We start from the raw sequence: 26,764 nt of genomic DNA, 5'->3' as shown, positions 1-26,764 counted from the left end.
GCGGCATCGAATGGTCTTGCAGCGATGACTCCATGGGGTGTCGTCATGGTCTTGCAAGGCTTGGGTGGCGTGTTGGTGCTACGTGGGTAGCGAGCTCGTCGGCCCGGCCTACACGACGGGGCGGTCGGTGTGGCTGGCATGTCGGGGCGGCGGCCCCAGATCTTTTGGCGCGGCGTTCGTGGTCTGTGTGTGGTCGCCTTGGTAGTTTGGGCTACAAGACGTCCATGTCGTGCGGCGTTGCGGCTCGGCTCGCCTCCGAGCAGGGGACGCCGGAGCAGCGGCTCCGGGTTTGGTGGTGTGTGTTTGGTCGTCGGCGATCTGGTATCGTGTGGGCGATGAGGCTCCGGTGTTTGTGCGGTTTTTAGGCCGGTTTTCCTTGTAAACTCGGCCGCTCTGTATGGTTTTTGGCTCGGTTTCCCTTATTAAGGGAGCCAAATCTTCCTCTATCAATATATCGTGCAGCTCACCTGCCGAATTCTCAAAAAAAAAAAAGGAAGCGATGACCTTTTGTCTAACAAAATGCTCGAGCTGATTGTGGATCATTGGTACTAATTAGGACATCTTTTTCCCTACATGGGTGGCAGCATAGTCTACGGATAGAAGCTCCACCTAGCTCTTAGGCGTTATATGATTCATCGTTCCGATATGTATTTCGCCTTTTTTATTTTATGCAACTTTGGTCACTTGAGACAACAAAACGGCTGTGTGCATCCTGGTTATGCAGAGGCTGGATGTAATTGCTTCTTGAAGTAATAAAGCATCCTTTATCGAAAAAATTAGGCCATCTTTTATTCTTACGAGTCATTGTCCAAGTAAAAAGTACAATCGTATTTTATTTTGGACAAAAGTATACCGAAGATATCTCGGTGCCAATACATATTCTGGCAGTTGGCTTTTCAACTAGTCAAGACCTAGGGATGGAGTGTAGCGGATTACCCATCCATATTGGTTACGCCCAGCATAAGTATAAGCATTAAGGGCAAAGTGATTATCTATACCAACAATGTCCTTGAGAACTTGTTGGACTAGCAAATACTGGCATCGATAGTACATAATGGCTTCAAAAAATGGATGTGTTAATAGACAAACGGTGTCGAAGGTGTAACGCCGATTCCATCGTGGCTGGTTGGGGTTGGTGTCTACGTCGTTGCACATCCAAATCTCAATTGACTCGTACTTGGGCCCTGCATGAGCCACGCTCAGCTCCCCGCGCAGCTCAGCCATGTGGGACGTTGTGTACCTGAGCCCACGGCAGCATGGAGGTGGTGGCGTGACACTGAACGATTCGTCGTCCAGCCTAAAGCGGAGAAACCCTGGTGCGGATTCTCCCGCCGAGTTCGGAATCTCTCGAGTGAGTTTTTCCTCGTCGATGGTCCAAAAGAGTGAGCCTTTGAAGAAGGTTGCGGTTCGCCCAATGTGGGCAGGGTACGGCGGTTTTACCGCCGTCTCATGCCAACGCCGGTCCACCCCGATTGTGAACACCTCCACCCCATAGTTGTAGCGGTAAGCGTCCGTAGGGAGTAGGTCCAAGGAGGTGAAGAAGAAGCGGGCGACCTTGTAGGTATCGCTACGAGTGTCGTGGCCAATGCCAAACACCTGGTGGGTGTGGAACGCATGGAAGCGGAACTCCGGCGCTACACCGTTGGGGCTCCAAGGCAGCGTGAGAACGCGCCGTGTGGCTGGGTTGAGCACGCGGACCACCGTTTCCGTGGGCATCAGCACCAGCCCGTCGCAGTGCGCGAAACGGTGTGGCTGTTCTTGGACAGGCAACTCCATGGTGTATTCCGCGCCGTCCTCCGGCACATATAAGCTGACGTCGACGGTAGTGACCATGTTGTTGCGGCCATCTTCTGTACCGCTCCAGGTGAGCAAGCATGGTGTCTGGGCACGGAGGTTGGCGCGGCGGAACTCTGCGTCGGCGGAGATCCTGTCGCGCCAGGCCTTGCTGATGCACCTGAACCGCAGCAGCGACTTGACGGGCAGCCGGACCATGATCTCCCACACAAGCTCCGGAGGCAGGTACGGCGCCATCTTGCTCTTCTCGGTTGCCGCGGCTGTCCCGTCGCCATGACCTCATAGACCTGACGTCTTTTATTGGGCTGTCCTATGGTTTTTGTATCCGATCCGTACCCCAGGTCTTCAACTTTATTTGTAACGTGACATACGTCGTTTCCGGTTTTTATTTGCTAGCAACGCCGTATCCCTTACGTACTAGTACAACTTACAAGTTCCAGCCAAACACGTACAACAGGCATGTGCTTTGCTGCAGATCTTGTTTCTTTGTGTAAAAAAGGTTTTTCACTCTTACAAATAGCACTCTGAAATTTCTCTCTCCGGTCACATATATGTTGTCTCCAACTTTAATCTTTTCTAACAACCAATATATTGTCTCTAACATTAAGATTGCAAATTTGAACATAGAGCATAAAAGCATTTTCTGAATAATATGATTTTGCTAGGATTCATAAACATACGCAGAGGTACTAGTGGTCAAAGTCGAAGTCAAAAAAGCCATGCCCTACCATGAGAGTAGGTGACGGCCATGGATAAGTATCTCTTCTTCCCTCTCTGCCATCGGTGGCATGGTAAAGTTATATGCCAAAAGAGCCCTAGAGCATGATACACTTCTCTAGTTCACCGTTTTCCCCACGTACAGCTTGAGTTGAACGATGATCTGCTCCCGATTCCGCGCCAGGCGCCAGGCCCGCCGCCTGATCTGCTCCCGATTCCGCGGCGCCGGCCCTCTGCTCCCGATTCCGCGCCCCGCGCCGGATCTTCACGCGTCGGATCTCCACGCGCCGGCTGTCTTCTCCGCCCGACGCCCTCCGCCCGAGCTGCTCTCCTCCACGCGCCCGCTCAGCTCTGCCGAGTTCGCAGGCCCGTGGTTGCTGCCCGTAGGGACTCGGCCGAGTGCCCGCCGACCGCCGCCTTCGCCAGCAAAGCCGCGCCACTGCTCCTACGGTGCCTGTTGCACCGCCACCTGTTGCCCTTGCCCCTGATGCTACTCAGACGGATAAGGATGCAGCCAAGAATGCTGATGACACTGCTCTGGCTGATTATGACCGGAAGGTCCAGGACCACTCTACTGCCGTTGCGACTTACCGGCTGGATCTGACCGAGTACACTCAGTGGATAGATGAGGATGCTCGTGCTGATACTGTTCTTACCTCCAGTGTTTTGCCTCAGTATGCGGCTGATTTTATGGGTCTTCCCACTGCTGCTGCTCAGTGGGCTTTTCTTCATCAGCGCTATCAGCCGTCTGGGGATGCTCTCTACCTATCTGTGGTCCGTCAGGAGCATGCCCTTCGACGGGGTGATTCTACTATTGATGAGTTCTACACTCGAGTGCCGCTATTTGGCGTCGACTTGATTCTCTCCGTACGGTACGTGTGTGCCACATGTCCCTGTTGTCCGAGCGTGCGCGCGGATCCGGAGTTTCGGCGCGTTTTTGAGTTCTTGTCGCGGCTCCGTAAGGAGTTTGAGCCGCGCCGGGCCCGGCTGCTTGCCCGTGGTCGTGTTCCGCTCTACGAGGTTCTTGCTTGAGCTTCGTGCCGAGGAGACTCGTCTTCGTGGTGCTTGGTCTTCTTGAGGTTCCCTCTGTTCTTTCTGCTCGTGGCCCTCCTGTGCCGTACGCTCGTGGACCTCCTATGCCGTCGGCTTCGTTGCGGCCTCCGGCACGGCCCGATACTTCCTACTCCTCCATTCCGGGGTCGAGCGTCAGCCCCGGCGGCCTCGTGGTTCGACATCACCTCCTTGCACCTGCTGTGGCGGGATCGGCCACACTATCTCTACTTGCTTGGCGAGAGAGATCCCGGCTTACGCCCGCCGCAGGCATACTCGTCGTCGGGCTAGTTCTTCGGGATCTTCTGTCGTTGCGCTATCCGATCGGGACATTATCCGTGGTCTTCGTGGTTTGCTCGCTGGTACAGGCTCTTCCTCGACGGGTACTGCTGGTTCTGTGCCTAGCTCTTCTGGCACCGCGCGACCACCACCTTCCACACAGTCAGGTACGTCATCCCCGTGGTACCTGGATTCTGGAGCTTCTTTTCATATGACCTCTGCGTCTTCTATTCTTTCTGCTCTTCGCTCCCTTGTTTCACATGTTCGTGTTATCACGGCTGATGGTACCTCTCTCCCTGTTTCCAGTCGAGGCACCCTTTCTACTACCTCTTTCTCTGTTCCTGATGTTTCTCATGTTCCTAGTCTTAAGATGAACCTGTTTTCCGCTAGTCAGCTTACTGATTGTGGTTGTCGCATTATTCTTGACGCTGATTCTTGTGCTGTTCAGGACCGCCGTACACAGGCCCTGGTTGGAGCTGGCTGATACGTCTCCGACGTATCGATAATTTCTTATGTTCCATGCCACATTATTGATGATATCTACATGTTTTATGCATACTTTATGTCATTATTATGCGTTTTCCGGAACTAACCTATTGACGAGATGCTGAAGGGCCAGTTGCTGTTTTCTGCTGTTTTTGGTTTCAGAAATCCTAGTAAGGAAATATTCTCGGAATCGGACGAAATCAACGCCCAGGGTCCTATTTTTCCACGAAGCTTCCAGAAGTCCGAAGGGGAAACGAAGTGGGGCCACGAGGTGGGGACACAGTAGGGCAGCGTGGCCCAAGCCCTGGCCACGCCGGCCTAGTGTGTGGCCCCACCAGGACTCCACCGACCTTGCCCTTCCGCCTACTTAAAGTCTCTGTCGCGAAAACCCTACCACGTTCGACGAAACCAGAGAAAACCTTGCAGAGCCGCCGCCATCGCGAAGCCAAGATCCGGGGACGGGAGCCTCCGTTCCGGCACGCCGCCGGGACGGGGAAGTGCCCCGGAAGGCTTCTCCATCAACACCACCGCCATCTTCATCAACGCTGCTTGTCTCCCATGAGGAGGAGTAGTTCTCCATCGAGGCTCGGGGCTGTACCTGGTAGCTATGTGGTTCATCTCTCTCCTATGTACTTCAATACAATAATCTCATGAGCTGCCTTACATGATTGAGATTCATATGATGATGCTTGTAATCTAGATGTCATTATGCTAGTCAAGTGGATTTTACTTATGTGATCTCCGGAGACTCCTTGTCCCACGTGTGTAAAGGTGACAGTGTGTGCACCGTGTGGGTCTCTTAGGCTATATTTCACCAGAATACTTATTCGCTGTTATGAATGGCATAGTGAAGTGCTTATTTATATCTCTTTATGATTGCAATGTGTTTTGTATCACAATATATCTGCGTGCTACTCTAGTGATGTTATTAAAGTAGTTTATTCCTCTTGCACGGTGTAATGGTGACAGTGTGTGCATCGTGTAGTACTTGGCGTAGGCTATGATTGTGATCTCTTGTAGATTATGAAGTTAACTATTGCTATGATGGTATTGATGTGATCTATTCCTCCTTTCGTAGTGTGAAGGTGACGAGTGTGCATGCTATATTAGTACTTGGTTTGGTTATGTTGATCTGTTATGCACTCTAAGGTTATTTAAATATGAACATTGAATATTGTGGAGCTTGTTAACTCCGGCATTGAGGGTTCGTGTAATCCTACACGATTAGTGGTGTTCATCATCCAACAAGAGGGTGTAGAGTCTAGCATCTATCTATTTATTCTGTTATGTGATCAATGTTGAGAGTGTCCACTAGTGAAAGTATGATCCCTAGGCCTTGTTCCTAAATATCGCTATCGCTGCTTGTTTACTATTTTATCGCATCTTTACTTCCTGCAATATTACTACCATCAACCGCACGCCTGACAAGCACTTTTCTGGCGCCGTTACTACTGCTCATATTCATTCATACCACTTGTATTTCACTATCTCTTCGCTGAACTAGTGCACTTATTAGGTGTGTTGGGGACACAAGAGACTTCTTGCTTTGTGGTTGCAGGGTTGCATGAGAGGGATATCTTTGACCTCTTCCTCCCTGAGTTCGATAAACCTTGGGTGATCCACTTAAGGGAAAACTTGCTGCTGTTCTACAAACCTCTGCTCTTGGAGGCCCAACACTGTCTACAAGAATAGAAGCACCCGTAGACATCAAGCTATTTTCTGGCGCCGTTGCCGGGGAGGAAAGGTAAAAGGCACTCATACTCCGGTCCTAGGTAAAGTACTTTTCTGTTGCCGTTGTGTGTGCGCTCGAAGCTATTTCCTTTAGATCCTGCAATTGCATCTTTTTGTTTCTTGTTTACACTAGTTAGGCATAATGGACAACAATGAGCTTCTTATTCTATTTCCTGATTTAAGACATGGATGGTTTGATGCGAAAATTAAAAAACCTATGGAACATATTAGTATGAACGCTTTGAACACCATTGTTGCTAATGATATGGAAAATTCTAAGCTTGGGGAAGCTGGCTTTGATGAGCATGATATTTTTAGTCCCCCAAGCATTGAGGAGAAAATTTACTTTGATGATACTTTGCCTCCTATTTATGATGAATATAATGATATTGGTCTTTTAGTACCGCTTTGTTATGGAGGATAAATTTGATTATGATTACAATATGCCTCCTATATTTGATGATGAGAATAATAATGATAGCTACTTTGTTGAATTTGCTCCCACTACAACTAATAAAATTGATTATGCTTATGTGGAGAGTAATGATACTTTTATGCATGTGAATAAGAATGCTTTATGTGATACTTATATTGTTGAGTTTGTTCATGATGCCTCTGAAAATTATTATGAGAGAGGAAAATATGGTTGTAGAAATTTTCATGTTACTAAAACACCTCTCTATATGCTGAAATTTTTGAAGTTACACTGGTTTTATCTTCCTATGCTTGTTACTTTGCTCTTCATGAACTTGTTTATTTACAAAACTCCTATGCATAGGAAGCATGTTAGACTTAAATTTGTTTTGGATTTGCCTCTTGATGCTCTCTTTTGCTTCAACGACTATTTCTTGCGAGTGCATCATTAAAACTGCTGAGCCCATCTTAATGGCTATAAAGAAAAAACTTCTTGGGAGATAACCCATGTGTTTATTTTGTTACAGTACTTTTATTTTATATTTGTGTCTTGGAAGTTGTTACTACTGTAGCAACCTCTCCTTATCTTAGTTTTGTTGCATTGTTGTGCCAAGTAAAGTCTTTGATAGTAAGGTTCATACTAGATTTGGATTACTGCACGAAACAGATTTCTTGCTCGTCACGAATCTGGGCCTAATTCTCTGTAGGTAACTCAGAAAATTATGCCAATTTACGTGAGTGATCCTCAGATATGTACGCAACTTTCATTCAATTTGGGCATTTTCATCTGAGCAAGTCTGGTGCCACTTTAAAATTCGTCTTTACGGACTGTTCTGTTTTGACAGATTCTGCATTTTATTTTGCATTGCCTCTTTTGCTGTGTTGGATGGATTTCTTTGTTCCATTAACTTCCAGTAGCTTTGTGCAATGTCCAGAAGTGTTAAGAATGATTGTGTCACCTATGAACATGTGAATTTTTGATTATGCACTAACCCTCTAATGAGTTTGTTTCGAGTTTGGTGTGGAGGAAGTTTTCAAGGGTCAAGAGAGGAGGAGGATATACTATGATCAAGAAGAGTGAAAAGTCTAAGCTTGGGGATGCCCCGGTGGTTCATCCCTGCATATTTCAAGAAGACTCAAGCGTCTAAGCTTGGGTATGCCCAAGGCATCCCCTTCTTCATCAACAACTTATCAGGTTCCTTCTCTTGAAACTATATTTTTATTCGGTCACATCTTATGTACTTTACTTGGAGCGTCTGTGTGCTTTTGTTTGTGTTTTTGTTTGAATAAATGCTTGTGTGGGAGAGAGACACGCTCCGCTGGTTCGTATGAACACATGTGTTCTTAGCTTTTAATGTTCATGGCGAAGGTTGAAACTGCTTCGTTTATTGTTATATGGTTGGAAACAGAAAATGCTGCATGTGGTAATTGGCATAATGTCTTGAATAATTTGATACTTGGCAATTGTTGTGCTCATGTTTAAGCTCTTGCATCATGTACATTGTACCCATTAATGAAGAACAACATAGAGCTTGTTAAAATTTGGTTTGCATGATTGTTCTCTAGAGTCTAGATATTTTCTGGTTAAGGTGTTTGAACAACAAGGAAGACGATGTAAAGTCTTATAATGTTTACAATATGTCTTTTATGTGAGTTTTGCTGCACCGGTTCATCCTTGTGTTTGTTTCAAATAACTTTGCTAGCCTAAACCTTGTATCGAGAGGGAATACTTCTGATGCATCCAAAATCCTTGAGCCAACCACTATGCCATTTGTGTCCACCATACCTACCTACTACATGGCTCAAGGAAGACGATGTAAAGTCTTATAATGTTTACAATATGTCTTTTATGTGAGTTTTGCTGCACCGGTTCATCCTTGTGTTTGTTTCAAATAACTTTGCTAGCCTAAACCTTGTATCGAGAGGGAATACTTCTGATGCATCCAAAATCCTTGAGCCAACCACTATGCCATTTGTGTCCACCATACCTACCTACTACATGGTATTTCTCCGCCATTCCAAAGTAAATTGCTTGAGTGCTACCTTTAAATTTCCATCATTCGCCTTTGCAATATATAGCTCATGGGACAAAATAGCCTTAAAAACTATTGTGGTATTGAATATGTACTTATGCACTTTATCTCTTATTAAGTTGCTTGTTGTGCGATAACCATGCTCCTCGGGGACGCCATCAACTCTTTGTTGAATATCATGTGAGTTGCTATGCATGTTCGTCTTGTCTCGAAGTAAGGGAGATTTACCACTCATTAAATGGTTAGAGCATGCATAATGTTAGAGAAGAACATTGGGCCGCTAACTAAAGCCATGAATCATGGTGGAAGTTTCAGTTTTGGACATATATCCTCAATCTCATATGAGAACATTAATTGTTGCTACATGCTTATGCATTAAAGAGGAGTCCATTATCTGTTGTCTATGTTGTCCCGGTATGGATGTCTAAGTTGAGAATAATCAAAAGCGAGAAATCCAAATGCGAGCTTTCTCCTTAGACCTTTGTACAGGCGGCATAGAGGTACCCCTTTGTGACACATGGTTAAAACATGTGTATTGCGATGATAATCCTGGTAATCCGAGCTAATTAGGACAAGGTGCGGGCACTACTAGTATACTATGCATGAGGCTTGCAACTTGTAAGATATAATTTACATGATACATATGCTTTATTATTACCGTTGACAAAATTGTTTCATGTTTTCAAAATAAAAGCTCTAGCACAAATATAGCAATCAATGCTTTCCTCTTTGAAGGACCTTTCTTTTACTTTTATGTTGAGTCAGTTCACCTATTTCTCTCCACCTCAAGAAGCAAACACTTGTGTGAACTGTGCATTGATTCCTACATACTTGCATATTGCACTTGTTATATTACTTTACATTGACACTATCCATGAGATATACATGTTATAAGTTGAAAGCAACCGCTGAAACTTAATCTTCCTTTGTGTTCCTTCAATACCTTTACTTTGATTTATTGCTTTATGAGTTAACTCTTATGCAAGACTTATTGATGCCTATCTTGAAGTACTATTCATGAAAAGTCTTTGCTTTATGATTCAGTTGGTTACTCATGTCATTACCATTGTTTTGATCGCTGCATTCATTACATATGCTTACAATAGCATGATCAAGGTTATGATGGCATGTCACTCCAGAAATTATCTTTGTTATCGTTTACCTGCTCGGGACGAGCAGGAACTAAGCTTGGGGATGCTGATACGTCTCCGACGTATCGATAATTTCTTATGTTCCATGCCACATTATTGATGATATGTACATGTTTTATGCATACTTTATGTCATTATTATGCGTTTTCCGGAACTAACCTATTGACGAGATCGTTGAAGGGCCGGTTGTTGTTTTCTCGCTGTTTTTGGTTTCGAAATCCTAGTAAGGAAATATTCTCGGAATCGGACGAAATCAACGCCCGGGGTCCTATTTTTCCACGAAGCTTCCGGAAGTCCGAAGGGGAAACGAAGTGGGGCCACGAGGTGGGGACACGGTAGGGCGGCGCGGCCCAAGCCCCGGCCGCGCCGGCCTAGTGTGTGGCCCCACCAGGACTCCACCGACCTTGCCCTTCCGCCTACTTAAAGTCTCCGTCGCGAAAACCCTACCACGTTCGACGAAACCGAGAGAAAACCTTCCGGAGCCGCCGCCATCGCGAAGCCAAGATCCGGGGGACAGGAGTCTCGTTCCGGCACGCCGCCGGGACGGGGAAGTGCCCCGGAAGGCTTCTCCATCAACACCACCGCCATCTTCATCAACGCTGCTTGTCTCCCATGAGGAGGGAGTAGTTCTCCATCGAGGCTCGGGGCTGCATCTTGGTAGCTATGTGGTTCATCTCTCTCCTATGTACTTCAATACAATAATCTCATGAGCTGCCTTACATGATTGAGATTCATATGATGATGCTTGTAATCTAGATGTCATTATGCTAGTCAAGTGGATTTTACTTATGTGATCTCCGGAGACTCCTTGTCCGACGTGTGTAAAGGTGACGAGTGTGTGCACTTGTGTGGGTCTCTTAGGCTATATTTCACGAATACTTATTCACTGTTATGAATGGCATAGTGAAGTGCTTATTTATATCTCTTTATGATTGCAATGTGTTTTGTATCACAATATATCTACGTGCTACTCTAGTGATGTTATTAAAGTAGTTTATTCCTCCTGCACGGTGTAATGGTGACAGTGTGTGCATCGTGTAGTACTTGGCGTAGGCTATGATTGTGATCTCTTGTAGATTATGAAGTTAACTATTGCTATGATGGTATTGATGTGATCTATTCCTCCTTTCGTAGTGTGAAGGTGACGAGTGTGCATGCTATGTTAGTACTTGGTTTGGTTATGTTGATCTGTTATGCACTCTAAGGTTATTTAAATATGAACATTGAATATTGTGGAGCTTGTTAACTCCGGCATTGAGGGTTCGTGTAATCCTACACGATTAGTGGTGTTCATCATCCAACAAGAGGGTGTAGAGTCTAGCATCTATCTATTTATTCTGTTATGTGATCAATGTTGAGAGTGTCCACTAGTGAAAGTATGATCCCTAGGCCTTGTTCCTAAATACTACTATCGCTGCTTGTTTACTGTTTTACTGCATCTTTACTTCCTGCAATATTACTACCATCAACTGCACGCCAGACAAGCACTTTTCCGGCACCGTTACTCATCTGCTCATATTCATTCATACCACTTGTATTTCACTATCTCTTCGCCGAACTAGTGCACCTATTAGGTGTGTTGGGGACACAAGAGACTTCTTGCTTTGTGGTTGCAGGGTTGCATGAGAGGGATATCTTTGACCTCTTCCTCCCTGAGTTCGATAAACCTTGGGTGATCCACTTAAGGGAAAACTTGCAGCTGTTCTACAAACATCTGCTCTTGGAGGCCCAACACTGTCTACAAGAATAGAAGCACCCGTAGACATCACTGGCCCTCGCAGCCTTGAGTCCCCGGGGCTCTGGGAGTTAGACTGGCTTCGCGTTCCTTCTGCTGCCACTTCATCTGCCAGTTCTCCTGCGGTTGCTGCTTCTGTCACTGGATCATTTCAGCAGTGGCATCATCGGCTGGGTCACCTTTGTGGCTCCCGTTTATCGTCATTAGTTCGTCGTGGTCTTCTGGGGTCTGTCTCAGGAGATGTGTCTTTGCATTCGTGTCAGGGTTGTAGGCTAGGCAAACAGATTCAGCTTCCCTATCCTACTAGTGCGTCTGTATCTCAGCGACCTTTTGATTTAGTTCATTCGGATGTTTGGGGTCCGGCTCCCTTTCCTTCGAAAGGGGGTCATCAATACTATATTTTGTTTATTCATGATTTTTCGCGATACACCTGGTTGTTTCTTATGCACTCTCGCAGTGAGGTGCTTTCTATTTATCAGCGTTTTGCAGCCATGGTTCGTACTCAGTATTCCACGCCTATTCGTGTGTTTCGTGCTGACTCTGCAGGAGAGTATATCTCCCAACACCTGCATGGTGTTCTTGCTGAGCAGGGCACCCTTGCCCAGTTCTCGTGTCCCGGTGCCCATGCTCAAAATGGTGTCGCCGAGCGTAAGCATCGTCATATTCTTGAGACTACCCGTGCTATGATGATTGCTTCCTCTCTTCCGCCGCATTTACGGGCTGAGGCTGTCGCTACGTCGACTTACCTCATTAACATTCAGCCTTCTGCTGCCCTTCAAGGTGGCATTCCTCTCGAGCGTCTTTCTGGTTGCTCTCCAGATTACTCGACACTTCGTTTATTTGGTTGCATTTGCTATGTTCTTCTCCCTCCTCGTGATCGCACCAAGCTGACCACTCAGTCTGTTGAGTGTGTTTTTCTCGGATACAGTGATGAGCATAAGGGCTATCGCTGTTGGGACCCCGTTGGTCATCGGATGCGCATCTCTCGTGATGTCACGTTTGATGAGACGCGTCCCTTCTATCCTCGTCCCACCTCGGGTACTTACCCGGTGGATGATATCTCTTTTCTTCTTTTTCCGGATGCACCCCCTGCTATCCCGTCTCCTCCCCCTCTTAGTCCTGATGCGCCCCCTTCGGCGCCATCCTCTCCTCCGTCTAGTCCACCTAGTACTCCTCGTTCTCCGGCTTCGGATCCTTCTAATGCTGTACCTTCTTCCTCTTCTTCTGATGAGTTGTCCTCTGCTGATGACTTTCCCCCTTCACGGCCTGTCCGTCAGCGTCGTGCTCCAGCTCGTTATTCTCCTAGTCAGTATGGTCTCTCTGTCGTTTCCGAGCCGACTTCTTATCGGGATGCCGAGTGTCATCCTGAATGGCAGCTTGCCATGGCTGAGGAGATCGCTGCGCTTGAGCGCACTGGCACTTGGGATCTTGTTTCTCCCCCTTCTGGTGTTCGTCCTATCACGTGTAAGTGGGTCTATAAAATTAATACTCGCTCTGATGGATCTCTTGAGCGCTATAAAGCACGTCTTGTGGCTCGTGGCTTTCAGCAGGAGCACGGCCGTGACTATGATGAGACTTTTGCCCCTGTGGCTCATATGACTACTTGTGCGTACCCTTTTTGCTTGTTGCTTCGTTCGCCGTTGGTCCGTCTCCCAGCTTGATGTTCGGAATGCTTTTCTTAATGGTGAGTTGAGTGAGGAGGTTTACATGCAGCCTCCTCCCGGGTATTCCGTTCCCGATGGGATGGTTTGTCATCTTCGACGTTCTCTCTATGGTCTCAAACGGGCCCCTCGTGCCCGGTTTGAGCGCTTCGCCTACTGTGGTGACTGCTGCTGGTTTCTCTCCTAGTCTTCATGATCCAGCACTTTTCGTTCACACTTCTCCTCGTGAACGTACTCTTCTTCTTCTCTATGTTGATGATATGATCATTACCGGTGATGATCCCGAGTATATTGCCTTCGTCAAGGCTCGTCTTCGTGATCGGTTTCTTATGACTGATCTTGGTCCTCTTCTTTATTTTCTTGGCATTGAGGTTTCCTCCACTTCGATGGCTTTTCTATCTCTCGAGAAAAGTACATTCAGGATCTTCTTGCTCGTGCTGCTCTTGGGGATGAGCGCACAGTCGATACTCCTATGGAGCTTAATGTTAAGCTTCGTCCTACTGATGGTGATCCTCTTCGTGATCCCACCCGTTATCGCCATCTTGTTGGGAGTCTTGTTTATCTTGATGTCACTCGTCCTGATATTTCTTATCATGTTCATATTCTGAGTCAGTTTGTCTCAGCTCCTACCACTGTTCACTATAGTCATCTCCTCCGTGTTCTTCGTTATCTTCGTGGCACGATCACTCGTCGCCTTTTCTTTCCCCGTTCCAGCTCTCTCCGGCTCCGAGTGCTATTCGGATGCTACGTGGGCGAGTGATCCTACGGATCGTCGTTCGCTTCTCGCTTCTTGTGTGTTTCTTGGTGGTTCGCTTGTTGCTTGGAAGACGAAGAAACAGGTCGCGAGTTTCCGTTCGAGTGTTAAGGCTGAGGTGCGGGCTATGGCTTTGTTGATTGCTGAGGTGACTTGGTTACGGTGGTTGTTTGCAGATTTTGGGGTCTCTGTTACGACACCCACTCCACTTTTGTCCGACGATACGAAGTGCTATCAGTATTGCACGTGATCCGGTCAAGCATTAGCTGACCAAGCGTATCGGTGTTGATGCTTTTTACACACGTGCACAGGTACAAGATGATGTTGTTGCGATTCATTATGTGCCTTCAGATTTGCAGTTGGCAGATTTCTTTACGAAGGCACAGACTCGAGCGCAGCATGATTTCTTCCTCTCCAAACTCAGTGTTGTGGATCCACCATGAGTTTGAGGGGGGGTGTTAGATGTATATATCTGTCAATTGTAGTTTCCCCATATGTTAGGGGGCTTTCTGCATATGTGCACCTGTACATGTACTATATATTGTGGCCTTTGACCCCTGGTAATACAACAAGTATATTGCCCTAACACTGGCATGCTGACCTTGCTAGTTGTCTGGTTGGGGTACAAGTTGGTTACTCATGTAAATTCCATACTCTTCAGAAATCTGAAAAATATTTCCATGGGATTGCTTGGAAACGTCAAGTACATTTTCTGTTTCTTTATACATAAATGTTCATGACAAGAACAAACAAATAACAAATGACTTGTCAACGGCACTGTTACATATTTGCATCTCTCACATACAGAAAGAACAGAGGAATGGACATGATAAAACAGCATTATGTACATTCAGGTGTTCGGCAATGTGCAGTGACAGGCAACATAGTATACATCTCGGTGGTGTCTGCAGGATGCAAGTGGTTATTTTGTACTGCTCGATTTGGATATGTCGGCTCTCAGCTCCTCCTCGAGCTCGTCGAACTCCCACCCGCTTATATCTTCATGGGAGTACCTGCCGGATTTACCAAATTCTAACTCCAACTCTGCAAGCTCAGGATGCGGCATCTGCTCGGATTTCACTGGAGATTTTGGAGAGACCGCAGGTGCTGCTTCAGGCGTAGAGGGTGCCTGCACAGGCGAGGAGCTCGATTCGGGTCTCTCCTTCGTTGGCACCTTTGCTCTGCGGACTTCGATGTCTAGCGTTGGCCTTTCTATAGAATCGAATGCCTCTCTCAGTTTCTCTATCTCAGAAAATAAGCTCCCGATCTCTGGATCATCTCTCCTGAAAAGAAAAGAAAAGAAAACAAGATATGTCCAGCAGCAGGGATCAGCGACAATTTCCCATGAAACGAATCATAAGGACGAGAAAGACACAAAGTATGCAAAGTGTAGTACCTAGAACTGGCCCCTTGTTCGGAGTAAAACAGCTTCTTCATGTGATCAGTGATGCTGAAGGCAATTACGATCTGAAAACATTGCAACATCAATAGCTACCCAAAATACTTATTTTCTAATTAAAACTGAACCCACTCAAAATCGTATTTGTTCATGATGTAACTTCTACTGCACAACTACATTTTTAGGGGGGAAAACACATAGATATGTAGGGATATTTATTTGAAGAGGTTGATGGGCTTAAAAATTACTAATGAGCAGTTCAAGTATAAAACCAGGTAAGCAACAGTTGGTACTCAGTAGGAACCTTTTTTTCAGTTTCCAAATATTCCTCCTCAAGGGATTTCTGTGGGCTTGTCTTTTCTGATACCTCTTCATTTTCAAGTTCCGTTGATTCATCCCTACAATATTGGTCCAAATCACACAATGACAAAGTTATCAGGATAGATATTTATATCGAAAAGGATGATCTATGAGTATATGGAAAGGCTTAAGGAAAAACAACTGAACAACCTTGAATTTAAGACTGCCAAATTATCTACAAATGTGTGGATCCGCTCAATTGATGGGCTCAGAACTTCCTGTCCAATACAGACGATGCACACAAGTCAGTGAATCAAACATATACTATGATTGTTTAGTGTGTTTGCTAGATTCAAACAAGGGCTCTGAACATTTATGTCCAACCAAGAGTACCTTGAATGTAGAAAGGTGATATTTCGTCAACTTCATAAAATTGCTTGTGCATCTCTCTAGCTCATCACTACGGTCATAAACCAAAAAAATAAAGCTGGGTTAATTAAAAAATGTGGCCCGGTTTTAATTATAGCTTTACAAGGGGAAAAGAGGACTACATACTTTGCTTTCTTTTCATTCTGTTCATCATATGACGACTGAAGCTGCCAAGTATCCTCAAGGAAATTGATCCAAGTCTTGACTACACCAGCCTCCACATTACACGAGGCAATAGTTTTTGAAAGTTCATTTTCCTGATTGAACGCGAGAGAAGAAAACAACAGGCTCATCAACACTTTAACAAAACAGCAAAAAATGTTTTCTTGAATATTACAGGAAGAAAACAAAAACTGGGTCAATCAGAAAAGGTGACAGCACCTTTGCTTTTAGACTAAAGATCATCTGATTGTTTGCTTCATCAAATTGATCCCTCTCTTCTCTCGTTAGCTTGAGCCGTCCAACAGCAGCATTTAATGAAATGTTGACCTGTTGGAGAAACATAGAAATGGCCTCAATAAAAATAAAGTCTTCCAGTGGCGAATTAATAACAGGACTCCATCAGGGGGGGCACCTGCCATTTGGCGGGAATGTGCCTCCCCCAATCTACTCTATACAGATGTAAACAATGAGATTGATACGTGCCAGAAAGAGTTCAATGGAGAAAAGGAATCTTCCATTGTGTAGGAAAGTATTCATGTTTGGGTAATCTTCCATAAGACTAAGGAAAAGTTCATGGGGATTTCAAAATTAGCAAAATGATAAATATCACTGGTAACTCACTTTTAAGAAGTGAGCCTAGCTCTCTTGGTTAGGGAAGCAGATGTACAATTCAGGCACCGAGGTTCAAATCCTCATGGACCTAGATTCGGGTTATTATTATTTATAAAGAAAATCCTTGTGGGGGCTTCCTCTACCACATTCCTTAAAAGAAAAACTCAACACCTCTATTAGAATGTTGCAACTGTAACTTAATCCTGTATCAGGCTTTTGCTACTATGGGCTAAGGCAACTAATGAAGAACTCGTCATTCTGCTGGATGACATATCTCTGTCCATGTTAAACCTAGGCCTATATGAAGAAAACATGAAAATAAGAATAAAGAAGATCTTACTATGGAAAAGGTAAGGTACCTTCTTCAACTGAGCCTCGAGTTCATCCCTTTGTTTCTCCAATTCAGAAATCTCAGCAGTCAAGTCCTATAGCAGTGACACAGTAAATATTTGTTTCTCAACTGGAGCATCAGTAGAATACGTGACAAGCAAAATGTATCCATGCATTCATTTTTATGATATACGTGTGGCATGTATCTGCTGGCATGAGAAGTGCTTATGCTCCACAAATATAGGTGGACATCCTAATAGCCTTGTAAAAAAGTGTGGGCTCGACAAACTATTTGAGCAGCTAGAACTAGGCTCAGTTCAAGCTTGGCTCAAGCTCAAAATGAGCAAGCTATTCCCTAAAGCTTGCGTGCATACTCAAATTCAATTCTCCGTTACTTCAATGGTCATTGGCGGCTTGATGCCACCTCACTCAAATAGTCCAATCTATGTGCAAATTACAGTTCCCCTGACCCATCGCCTGACTCAGCAATCAACAGCCCAAACCCAATCACCAGTCACAACAAAGCGAGCAAACTTCAGCCCTAGCAGCAACTGGACTCCATGAGTCAATCTTTATTTCCCTCCCCATCCTTCTCATTGTCTTCTCCCGTTGATGCGTCTGGTGAGGCACAGCAGAGTTGGATCTGACCCAGCATCCAACTGTAGCGACACGGGCCACAACACCAAATTGCACACAACACAGTTCATAGGAATTTACGGACTTCTGAATGAGTTTCTTTTAAGGCATTTGTCCAAGACCTGATGATTTCTTGAAAAAACCATTTGTTTTCCTGTCCCATTGATTCAGAGTGGATTAACAGAAATTACAGGACTGGAACAAGCTGAGCTCAGAGTGGAAGTCATTTTCTTCATTTCTAATATGCATGACCTCCCTCTTGAGCTTTTAAGAGATGAGCTCAACCTCATTTCATTTTGCTCGAGCTGAGCTTGAGCCTAACTCTACGCTCAAGCCCCACCGTTGGCTGGCTCAAGCTTCACTCGGCACATGCATAAGCTTCCTTACATTAGGTGTTAAATGCAGTTGCCATTAAATAAGAGAAGTATCCAGCGCAATGAAAGTACTATGTTCTAAAATATGAGTTCCTCAGGGTAATCATCCCATCCACCTGGGACGTCCACTGAGTCTTGTAATAAATGTTGTGATTCACCTCCTAGGAGGCATGTACCCCTCTCCTTTTCAATGAAAAGAAACACACAGTCTGTGTTTTCTCGAAAAAAAATGAGTTCCTACAGAAGTGCAAACATAACGACTACCACCATATGAGCTAGGATTCTTACTTTTTCAACTGCACTCACTTCATTCTCCTTTTTGGCACGAAAGTTAAGAGCCTCCTCTTTCTGGCGTCTGACAGCATGCAAAATAAAATTTGAAATTTCACCTCGAAGTTCTTTGTACAATGAAGGGAACAGTTAAAAACAAAAATGTGTCATTAAAATCCAGAAAAACACACGGCCATAGTAGGGAGCAATACGACAGATACTTCATGGTCTACACGAGTTATAAATTCACCCATACAAACCATAAACTTTAAGGGACCATCAATAAAAGTACATTAAATGGCGTCAAAAGAATCATATACAAAAGTTGTATGGAGGCTCCACCTGTGATCCGCAATACGCTTCTCTGCCTTGGAGGAAGAATTAGCAAGGGAAGATGCTAAGACCTTCAGTTTGTCAACCTGCAAAGTTAACCAAATGGTATTGTTATTGCAATCCATGCTTCACCAAGTGTTGACATATAAGCAACGTTGCTGCTAAGTGTCCACCAAGTCACTATCAAAAGTCTAAATTGAATAAAAGCTAACACGAAAGCTAACACCCTCACGGTGTCACCAATGCACATTGGTAATTCGTCCTTTGGAGCCACACAAATTTGCGTGAAACTTTAGCAGAAGAATCAACTTTTACGGTCATCAAGTCCAAGTTTCCAACAAATACGGTCATCTAAGAAGGGACACATTATAGTATAGTCCCATGACTTATCAGATCGATTCTTTTAGTAATTAAGAGCATCTCCACTCGCCCTCCCCAAAGGCCCCCTATATGCTTTTGGGGGGTGCCGGTGCCAAAAATCACGCCCAGCCGCAGCCCCAAATTTGTTTTTCGCGCTGGCGCGGCCCAACTTTCCATCCGGCGCCCCCAGGCCAAACCCAGTAGAAAGGGAGGCTAACGGGGGCGCCGGCGGCTGGAAAATCGCCGCGGGCCAGCCTTGGCAGCGAGATGTGCCTACATCTTCCAGCCAGTTCCGCCAATTCCCGCCTACATCTTCCCGCCCTTTCCACCATTTCCCGCCATTGTCGCCGCTATATGAAGGCGGGAAGTGGTGGAAGGGCCACATCTCATATCCTAGTTCTACAGATTTCTCTCTCACACATCTCACCCATGGCGTCCGGTGATCTTGCCCTCACCCACGCGGAGGTGGAGGCGTTGAGCGCCTCCATCTACCCCTGCCCGTCGGGGTTCATATGCCCCCCGGGCTGGCGCCTGAGCACCGGAGGGGTACCGGTCTCCCCCGGCCCCCAAGGTGCAGCTCGGCGTGCGGCCATCACCCACCACTACTACGTCGAGCTCACCCCCGAGCAGCGCATGGATCCCCGCTGGGATCCCGACAACGCCGCAACTTGGGACGCCCCCTTCGCCAACTGTCGGGAGATGGAGATCGCCAGGTACGAGGGGGATGGGCCGCCTCCCGTGGACAACAACGAGGTCGGCCGGCGGCTATGGTGGGGCAGCCGGACCCTGAGGGTGTGATGAACCACATCTTGGCGGGCGACTACCCCCGCTACGACACCCTCGCTTCCAGCCACCGAAGAAGGGCGGCAATAAGCGCGGCGGCTTCGTCATCCGGACACCCTATCCCCCCCCGCAATCGGAGGGGCAAGAGGAGGGACCGGAGTGGAAGGTGCCGCCGGAGTACGCCATGGTCGGCAACAACTTTAGGCGCCCCGGCGACTGAAGGATTTCCCGGGCCACCGCGTGGCCATCCACGCCTCCCTGAAGCCGCCACTGCCGTCGCCGGTGGAGGCTGGCCGGTCCTGGTGGGAGAAGGAGGAGCAGGCCTACCGTGCACGCTGTGGCGACGACGGCCTAGGTTGCAGCCGCTGCGGCCATCTGTCCCCGCCGCATGCACCGCCACAGCCTCTGCGGATGCAACCACCACTCGGACGACAACGACGGCGACTTCAAATACATGTACTATAGGCCTAGATATGAATATGACTAGTCTTTTATTTATAATGGAATAATAATAATTTTATTTAAAATGTACATCATCTGTATGGGGGTCACGGCCCCCATTTTGTGTTTAGCACCGGAGCCCCCCCCCCCCCCCCATATGGGCCAAAAATGGGCACCGCCGGAGCCTTTATTGGGGGGACGAGTGGAGATGCTCTAACCTCTAAGTTCATAAATGAATTTCCAAGAACAAAAATGTAAAAGTATGCACTTTGCAGCGTGTACCATTAAAAGATATCCCTATTGGAGATCTGTACTTACATCAAAAAATGCATGAGTGTGTTTTCGTTCATGTGAACTGTATTGGCTTGGTCATTGTCCAAAACTGGATGGTTAATTTCAAAATACGAAGATGTCTAGCTTAACAAAGATATACATATAGATATAGATCACATAAATACATGCCTTTTGGAAATGGACCTCTGGGGAATCCCCAGCATTAATTGATCTTTTCTTCAGGAGAAGATCTTCCATTCTAGAGCAGAACCGGACTTCAGTGAGTGCTTCTTTGAAAGACTAGCCAAAGGGGAGAGAATGCAGTTAGCACACTGAAACAAAAAAATATTAGTAGGACATGTAACACGTCAAAACAAACCGAACATGTGATACCAAACTACTTTGTTTAGATGAGAACTATTGCCTATTGATGCAGTGAGCATATTTAACATGATCAGCGAAACCATGGTTGGCACTTCCTTTCTGTATAATCAATTAGTCATTGCATTTGTTTTCAGGGAGAATCTATCTGACAGGTGCACTTCCTGACCAGCAATTGCTCAATCAGGTGGGATAAAATAACAAATTCTAATAAAATAGTTCAAGTTGTCAGGCTAAACACATGTGCACTGTGCAAATCACACGGTAGTATGACGAGTGACAACTAAGCTAAATCAAGAAAACTCCTGTGTATGTTTAATTACTAAACTATAATATGTTCACAGAGGCGACACCTCAACGATCGCAGCAGCAGTATTTTCTGACACTTTTTCTGGACCTTGAGTTGATTGAACTCGCGAGGCCTCCTTCTCATCTAGTTTCTTCCACAACTCTATGGCTTCAGCATCTATCCTGAAGTGAAATTAACATATTAGAGTAACAATAAAAGAAGTACTACCAATTGCCTGCAAAAATTGAGGCAAAAGCACCATAGGCACAGAAAAGGAAGGGTCCAGATTTACGGTTCAAATCACTGGCAGTTTAGTTCACATTTATGAAACAATTACTAGCAAAATACATGGTGTACATCCAGTATAGCATATAATATTTAGATGGGAACATTATGTTCATGCCCCTGGTTTTTAGTTTTGCTCAGTTTTCCCCTCCTAGACGTGAAATAGGCAAAAAAAAAAAACTGACACATAATCTGCAATAACTTGAGCATCCAAGCTCCAAATAAGTTCTACTCAATGTTGTTCGACATATAATGACAAGCACTATCCAATAATACATTGAAATTTAATCCTAACTCGATGAAACATTGAGCTGAGTTTTTGACGTGGGTAAAACTGAGTAGAACTAAGGGACTAGGAGCACGAAACCATTTACTATTTAGATATCTAAACAATCAGTAAGATAATCAGAATTTAACGGCTGGTTAGTATATAAATGCTCACCTCACAATGTCAGCACTCCTCTTTAGTCCTGAAATAGCACTTTGGGTAAACTGAAGCAGCTCTTCACGTTTCACCTAAACAAGTCAAGGGACATAATATGTTACAATAAGTCAACTACTCAACTTCACTAACTTGTGCATCACATCAAAATTTCTCCTAACTGAAAGATATCAAAAATGGGTAGTAGTGAGCATTGTTATGTCCTCTCTCCTAGTCCAGCGACACTGGAACAGAAAATGCATCATCACATTGTCGCAATAAATCAGGAGATTAGAAAACTAACACGGTATGACTGTATGGTCACAGCCTCACAGTCGGACATATCAAATGACTGGCCTTGCCATCTATGGTTACTGGTCTGTTCTAGTAGTTATTTGGTAATAAACCTAAAAATTCTTCTCAAATAACAAAGTGATAACACATCATTTTCTCTTTTTGGTAGGGCTGTTATGCGATTATGAAAAAATGTAAAAACAAAGCATGTGTGGTGTAAAACACAGATCAACCAAAAAAAGGATAATGTAAATAAGAGATAAAGGATGCTTGCTAAGAAAAGGAAGTAAACTGTGGTAAATAATTCTACCATTTCAACAGTAAGCAAGAAACTTGAGATAAAATGGACCAAAAAAAATCAATACAGAGGGAAAGAAGAAATCAAGTATATATATATGAATGATAGTTGTAGACTGCAAGTTGGTTGTCAGGTACATTACATTCACAAAGCATCTGTTCAAAGTATTACGTTGTAACTTCAGCTTGTTACCAAATTAGTAATTTAAATGGCATGCGAGTATAAGACAGCCAACAAACGTACCAGAACTTCATCGTGGTAAACTGAGAATGATTTTGCCAAGTCTTGTATACTGCTAATAATTGCATTATTGATTTCTTTCCCTCCTGTAAGACATATACTATAGGAAATGACAAATAGTTAAATGGAAAGGCTGTTGAGATTCAAAAAAAAAAACACTAGAAATATGAGGAGCAGCAAACAGCAGCAGAAGTGCAATCTACTAGCATAATCTATACGATGTCAATGCTCTTTTCCCTGTACTGCAGTATTTAAGCAAGTGGGTATATATTCCTATTAAGCCTAAATGAAACAGGGTTTTAAAGATAGTTAAGTCCATTACATCAACATATGATGAAACTAGCAACACTAGCCACCAAATATAAAAGTAGATCATGTACACAATAAGCTCACCCAAAAATTTCCAAAAGCAGAGAGACCTCTTCTTCATTAGGAGCTTCAAGGACCTGAGAATGAAAAAAAAAATGAATTACTTAGTCAGATGAAAAGGCGTTATCTTGACAGCGAGGATAGCATGGCTGAACCAACTCACCATGGACAATGTAATACCCTCAAGTGCTTGGCTATAGAGGAATACATCTCGGAAATTCATAGGAGCTCCTCCAACATCAGCATCATAAAACAAAACCTGCGCAACATCAGAGCACATGAAACTATGGAAGCATAAAGAGCATGGCTATAAATGGACATATAAATGCAATGTGATGTGTAGAGGCATACTCTCGCTAATGGCGTTTTCCGTATGTTCGGTTCGTTTGAAGAGGCATTCTGCGTGACGCTCCCTTCCGAACCTCCGAGTGCGGCCTCGATCTCTTGAAGCGCCCTGAGCCAGCGCCTTAGCACCTGAACCCTCTCGTCCCCGCGTGCTGAGACTGCCGCCTCTTCCAAGCGCTTCACTGTCTGCTTGACACTTTTGTAGTTTTGCATGCTCTGCAAATCACACTAAACACTTGAGTAACTTGGGACAAATTTCAGCTAGTGTCAAACCACCTACAGAACTCAGGTTATTGGGCATTTGATGTTGTGAATAAAGTGTATACGCACTGCAGCGACCCAGAGTCAAAAAGCCTAAAAGCCCAAATCCCCAAACCCGGTAACCTTCTCCCCCTTTATAGCAACACTTGCATAACATGTAGGACATGAAATCGTCTCATTGCTGGGAGATCTCCTGAGTTCGTAAGATTAAACTAGTATCGTGACAACTCGAATTATGTTTAAAGCTAGCTATTCTGCACAAAAATCGCGCCTTTGACCGACTAATTTCTCAGTTCGCATCACACCTCCCAAAGGGGCATCAACAATTTCGACGAAATCGAAGGGGGCTTCCTGAGCGGGCGGGGAGTAGGGGCAGCAAAGCGAAGAAGAGGGGGCGCTCACCATGCGGTCGTTGAGGATCTTGGTGCCCTCGGCGACGGCCTGGCCGGCGTGGTGGGCGACGGCGTCGGCGTAGCCCAGCACGGCGCGGGTGACGCCGCTGCGGCCGCCCGCCTCGACGGCCTTGCTCACCGCGCTCCGCAGCCACGACGACATCGCCGGATCACGGCGGTTCCGGTCGGGGGAGGGCGAGTAGGTGGGGGTTGGACTCTCCCGGTCACGGTCGCGGCGCTCTCTGTGCTCTGCTCTTCGGTTTGTCTTGTCTTCAGGTAGGGGCTTCAGTTCAGAGTTTTCGGATGTAGGGGAAGAAAGGGTTTCGTGCTGGCCTCTTTTCGGTTTCTGTCAGTTTTTTTCTACTACTAGTGAATTCCAATTTTTTTACCGTTTATATTTATTTATTCATTCGTGATACGAATTACTCCATTAATATAAAAATCCTCTATATTACGTACTACTCTAAAATATTTAAATCTGCGTGTATTTATTGAGCAAGGTGTGAGGTGATGACAGACGTTTAAAAACATCAGCAGGGACAATGAATGAAGCAATTCGATAAAAAAAAGTATGGACATAATAGTCGATCACATCTGTACACATTTTTTCATGCCACGATGATGAAACAAGACGCTATCTAACGAAAATAAGATAAATTCTAAATTTAGGTAAAATTGTGTTCAAAGTCTTGTAGATGAGATATTTTTTGTAAAAGTTCCGCTAAATAGAGTAATGTGTGCTATAAATGTACAACTACAAAGTAAAATGTGAAATTCACTCTCTTTTTATCATTTTCTAGTGATAGTAGCTTACGGTGGAGCTATCCAAAAAAAATCCCGTTTTGTCATCGGTCACCACAAACTAATAAAACCTTCAGGCCTAGCTTACTACTCACATGATTTCAAATTTAAAACCGAAGAACCGAAAAGGTGGATAATGCCATTCACATAAAGCTACATATTGTGGACCATGATGTATCCTTGTGTATCCATTTTTTCACGTTTGTGCCAATTTTGAATGAACATTCGTTTTAAAAGTAATTGTCATCAATCTAGATTAAATTGCGATACTTATTTTGAAATGGGGGAGTAGCAAATTATGATAATTTCAACCAATCCGGGTCTCAGCAACTAAGACTAACTCAATTGATAGACTCAACTTACTCTGGTTAAAGATGTTTATCAATGATAAGGGTATCTTAGGCCTAGACCACATTTCGTTATTCTGTGTCTGTCTCTGCGTGGTAGACAAAAAGTCCACATGCAACCCATTCTATCTCTAAATTTAGTCTTGGTTTAGGGTGAGAAGTACAAATCCGCGTGATTGATCTGTCTGTTTCTGTCTACAGTCTGGGTCCATATGGCAGCCATACAAAGCCCCTCTTTCCTCTCTCCTCCCACCTACACTACTTTTCTCTCTCTGTCTGTCTCTCTTTTGTTCACTTGACGCCATTGTCGGCCACATCTCTCCACCTTCCTCCCACATCCGCCACCTTTCTCTCCAACCCATGCCATCAGGAAGGTTGCCAGAGCTCATCCACCTTCCGAGGAGGAGTCTGTGCACCCCACTTCTCCTCCCCTTTTTCACCGCCGGCGTACTAGTAGCAAGCACGACTAGTTCCGCCAGCAAGGGTTGTGTCCTAGTCCATGGCACAATAATATAGAGAGAAAAATGAACAAACAAGTTTTTACCGTTTGGTGCATCATCCGAACAGCGGCAGACAACACCGCATATATATCAGGGAGATGCAGATGGACACATTTTATGTTCGAAATGGGTCTCTTCGTTGGAGATGACCTAACTAAAGGTTTGCGGAGAGCATATTTTGCCATACAATGTTATGCTGCCATGTTCCACTCCAAGTCCTCGAAATAAGCTTTTGCCCTACTTTCAAATCAGCATTTGTATCTTTATTACGGATATTGATTAATCGGATATCCAGTAAAATTTAGCATCGCTAGAGCTTGTGATGAGAGATGGGACTATGTGAGACAGAGTTCTTAGCCATGTAACTAGGCCATTTGTTCTCGAAGCTGAGTGTGCTGCAGAATGTTGACCATTGGAATCGATATTTCGTATTTTGAGCTTTCTTTTTTCCATTGTCGCAAGACACCAGTATTTAGCTATTTCAACTCAACCTATCTAGCCTCTATTATCGACAGAAGGAAAGGGACAAAAGGGAAAAAAGACCGATCTAATTAACCATTGATTTTATGACTTTTATTAGTTCTAGTGTTTATGCAACAGTGGAAAAAAAGACTAAAAAACAGAAACAGAGATCCCACAGCGACATGTGCCTCGCTGCTTGCAGCAGGCCTGTTCATCGACTCACAAAGCCTCGTTGGCGATGGTGCTTTTTTCGATCTTGCAACGGTGGAGGCTCGGCGTCTCTTCTTGCGTTCGTCTCGGCGGCGTTGGAATTGGACGACGGCCGCTGGCTACGGTGGTTGCAGGAAACCATAGGGATCGTTTTGTATTTCTCGATCTTTTAGGATTTTATCTGCAAATTCAGGATAATCATTTTATCCCGGTTTGTTTTTTTAATTTCCACATGTGTTACTTCATGTAACTTGATTTTCGATTAATGAAATATGTGGTTGGCTAAAAAAAAGACTGGATACTACTACTACCGACCGTAAGTCCGTAACCATCAGGTAGTCTGATGCATCACGTTTTTTAAT

The 26,764-nt window shown here is 45.0% G+C and overlaps 1 protein-coding gene across 1 annotated transcript; it reads right to left on the bottom strand.

Annotated features, from left to right (window-relative positions):
* Nucleotides 1–14,434: 14,434 nt before the first annotated feature.
* Nucleotides 14,435–24,277, bottom strand: LOC124666188 (neurofilament medium polypeptide-like). The gene is made up of 18 exons (XM_047203535.1): nt 24,093–24,277; nt 23,436–23,645; nt 23,248–23,343; nt 23,109–23,161; nt 22,719–22,815; nt 21,905–21,978; nt 21,242–21,359; nt 20,697–20,807; nt 18,660–18,736; nt 18,336–18,402; nt 17,067–17,132; nt 16,315–16,422; nt 16,060–16,190; nt 15,898–15,964; nt 15,715–15,782; nt 15,509–15,602; nt 15,202–15,272; nt 14,435–15,088 (listed from the first exon to the last, which is right to left on the bottom strand). Exons 1-18 carry the CDS (start codon nt 24,243–24,245, stop codon nt 14,728–14,730), a joined length of 2,022 nt encoding a protein of 673 aa, XP_047059491.1. The 5' UTR covers nt 24,246–24,277; the 3' UTR covers nt 14,435–14,727.
* Between the last annotated feature and the right edge of the window lie 2,487 nt (nt 24,278–26,764).

The sequence above is a fragment of the Lolium rigidum genome, chromosome 6 (genome assembly GCF_022539505.1).
Source record: "Lolium rigidum isolate FL_2022 chromosome 6, APGP_CSIRO_Lrig_0.1, whole genome shotgun sequence".
Taxonomy (NCBI): Eukaryota; Viridiplantae; Streptophyta; class Magnoliopsida; order Poales; family Poaceae; genus Lolium; species Lolium rigidum.
The sequence above is the reverse complement of the archived record's forward strand: the minus strand, read 5'-3'. Positions and strand labels throughout refer to the sequence as shown.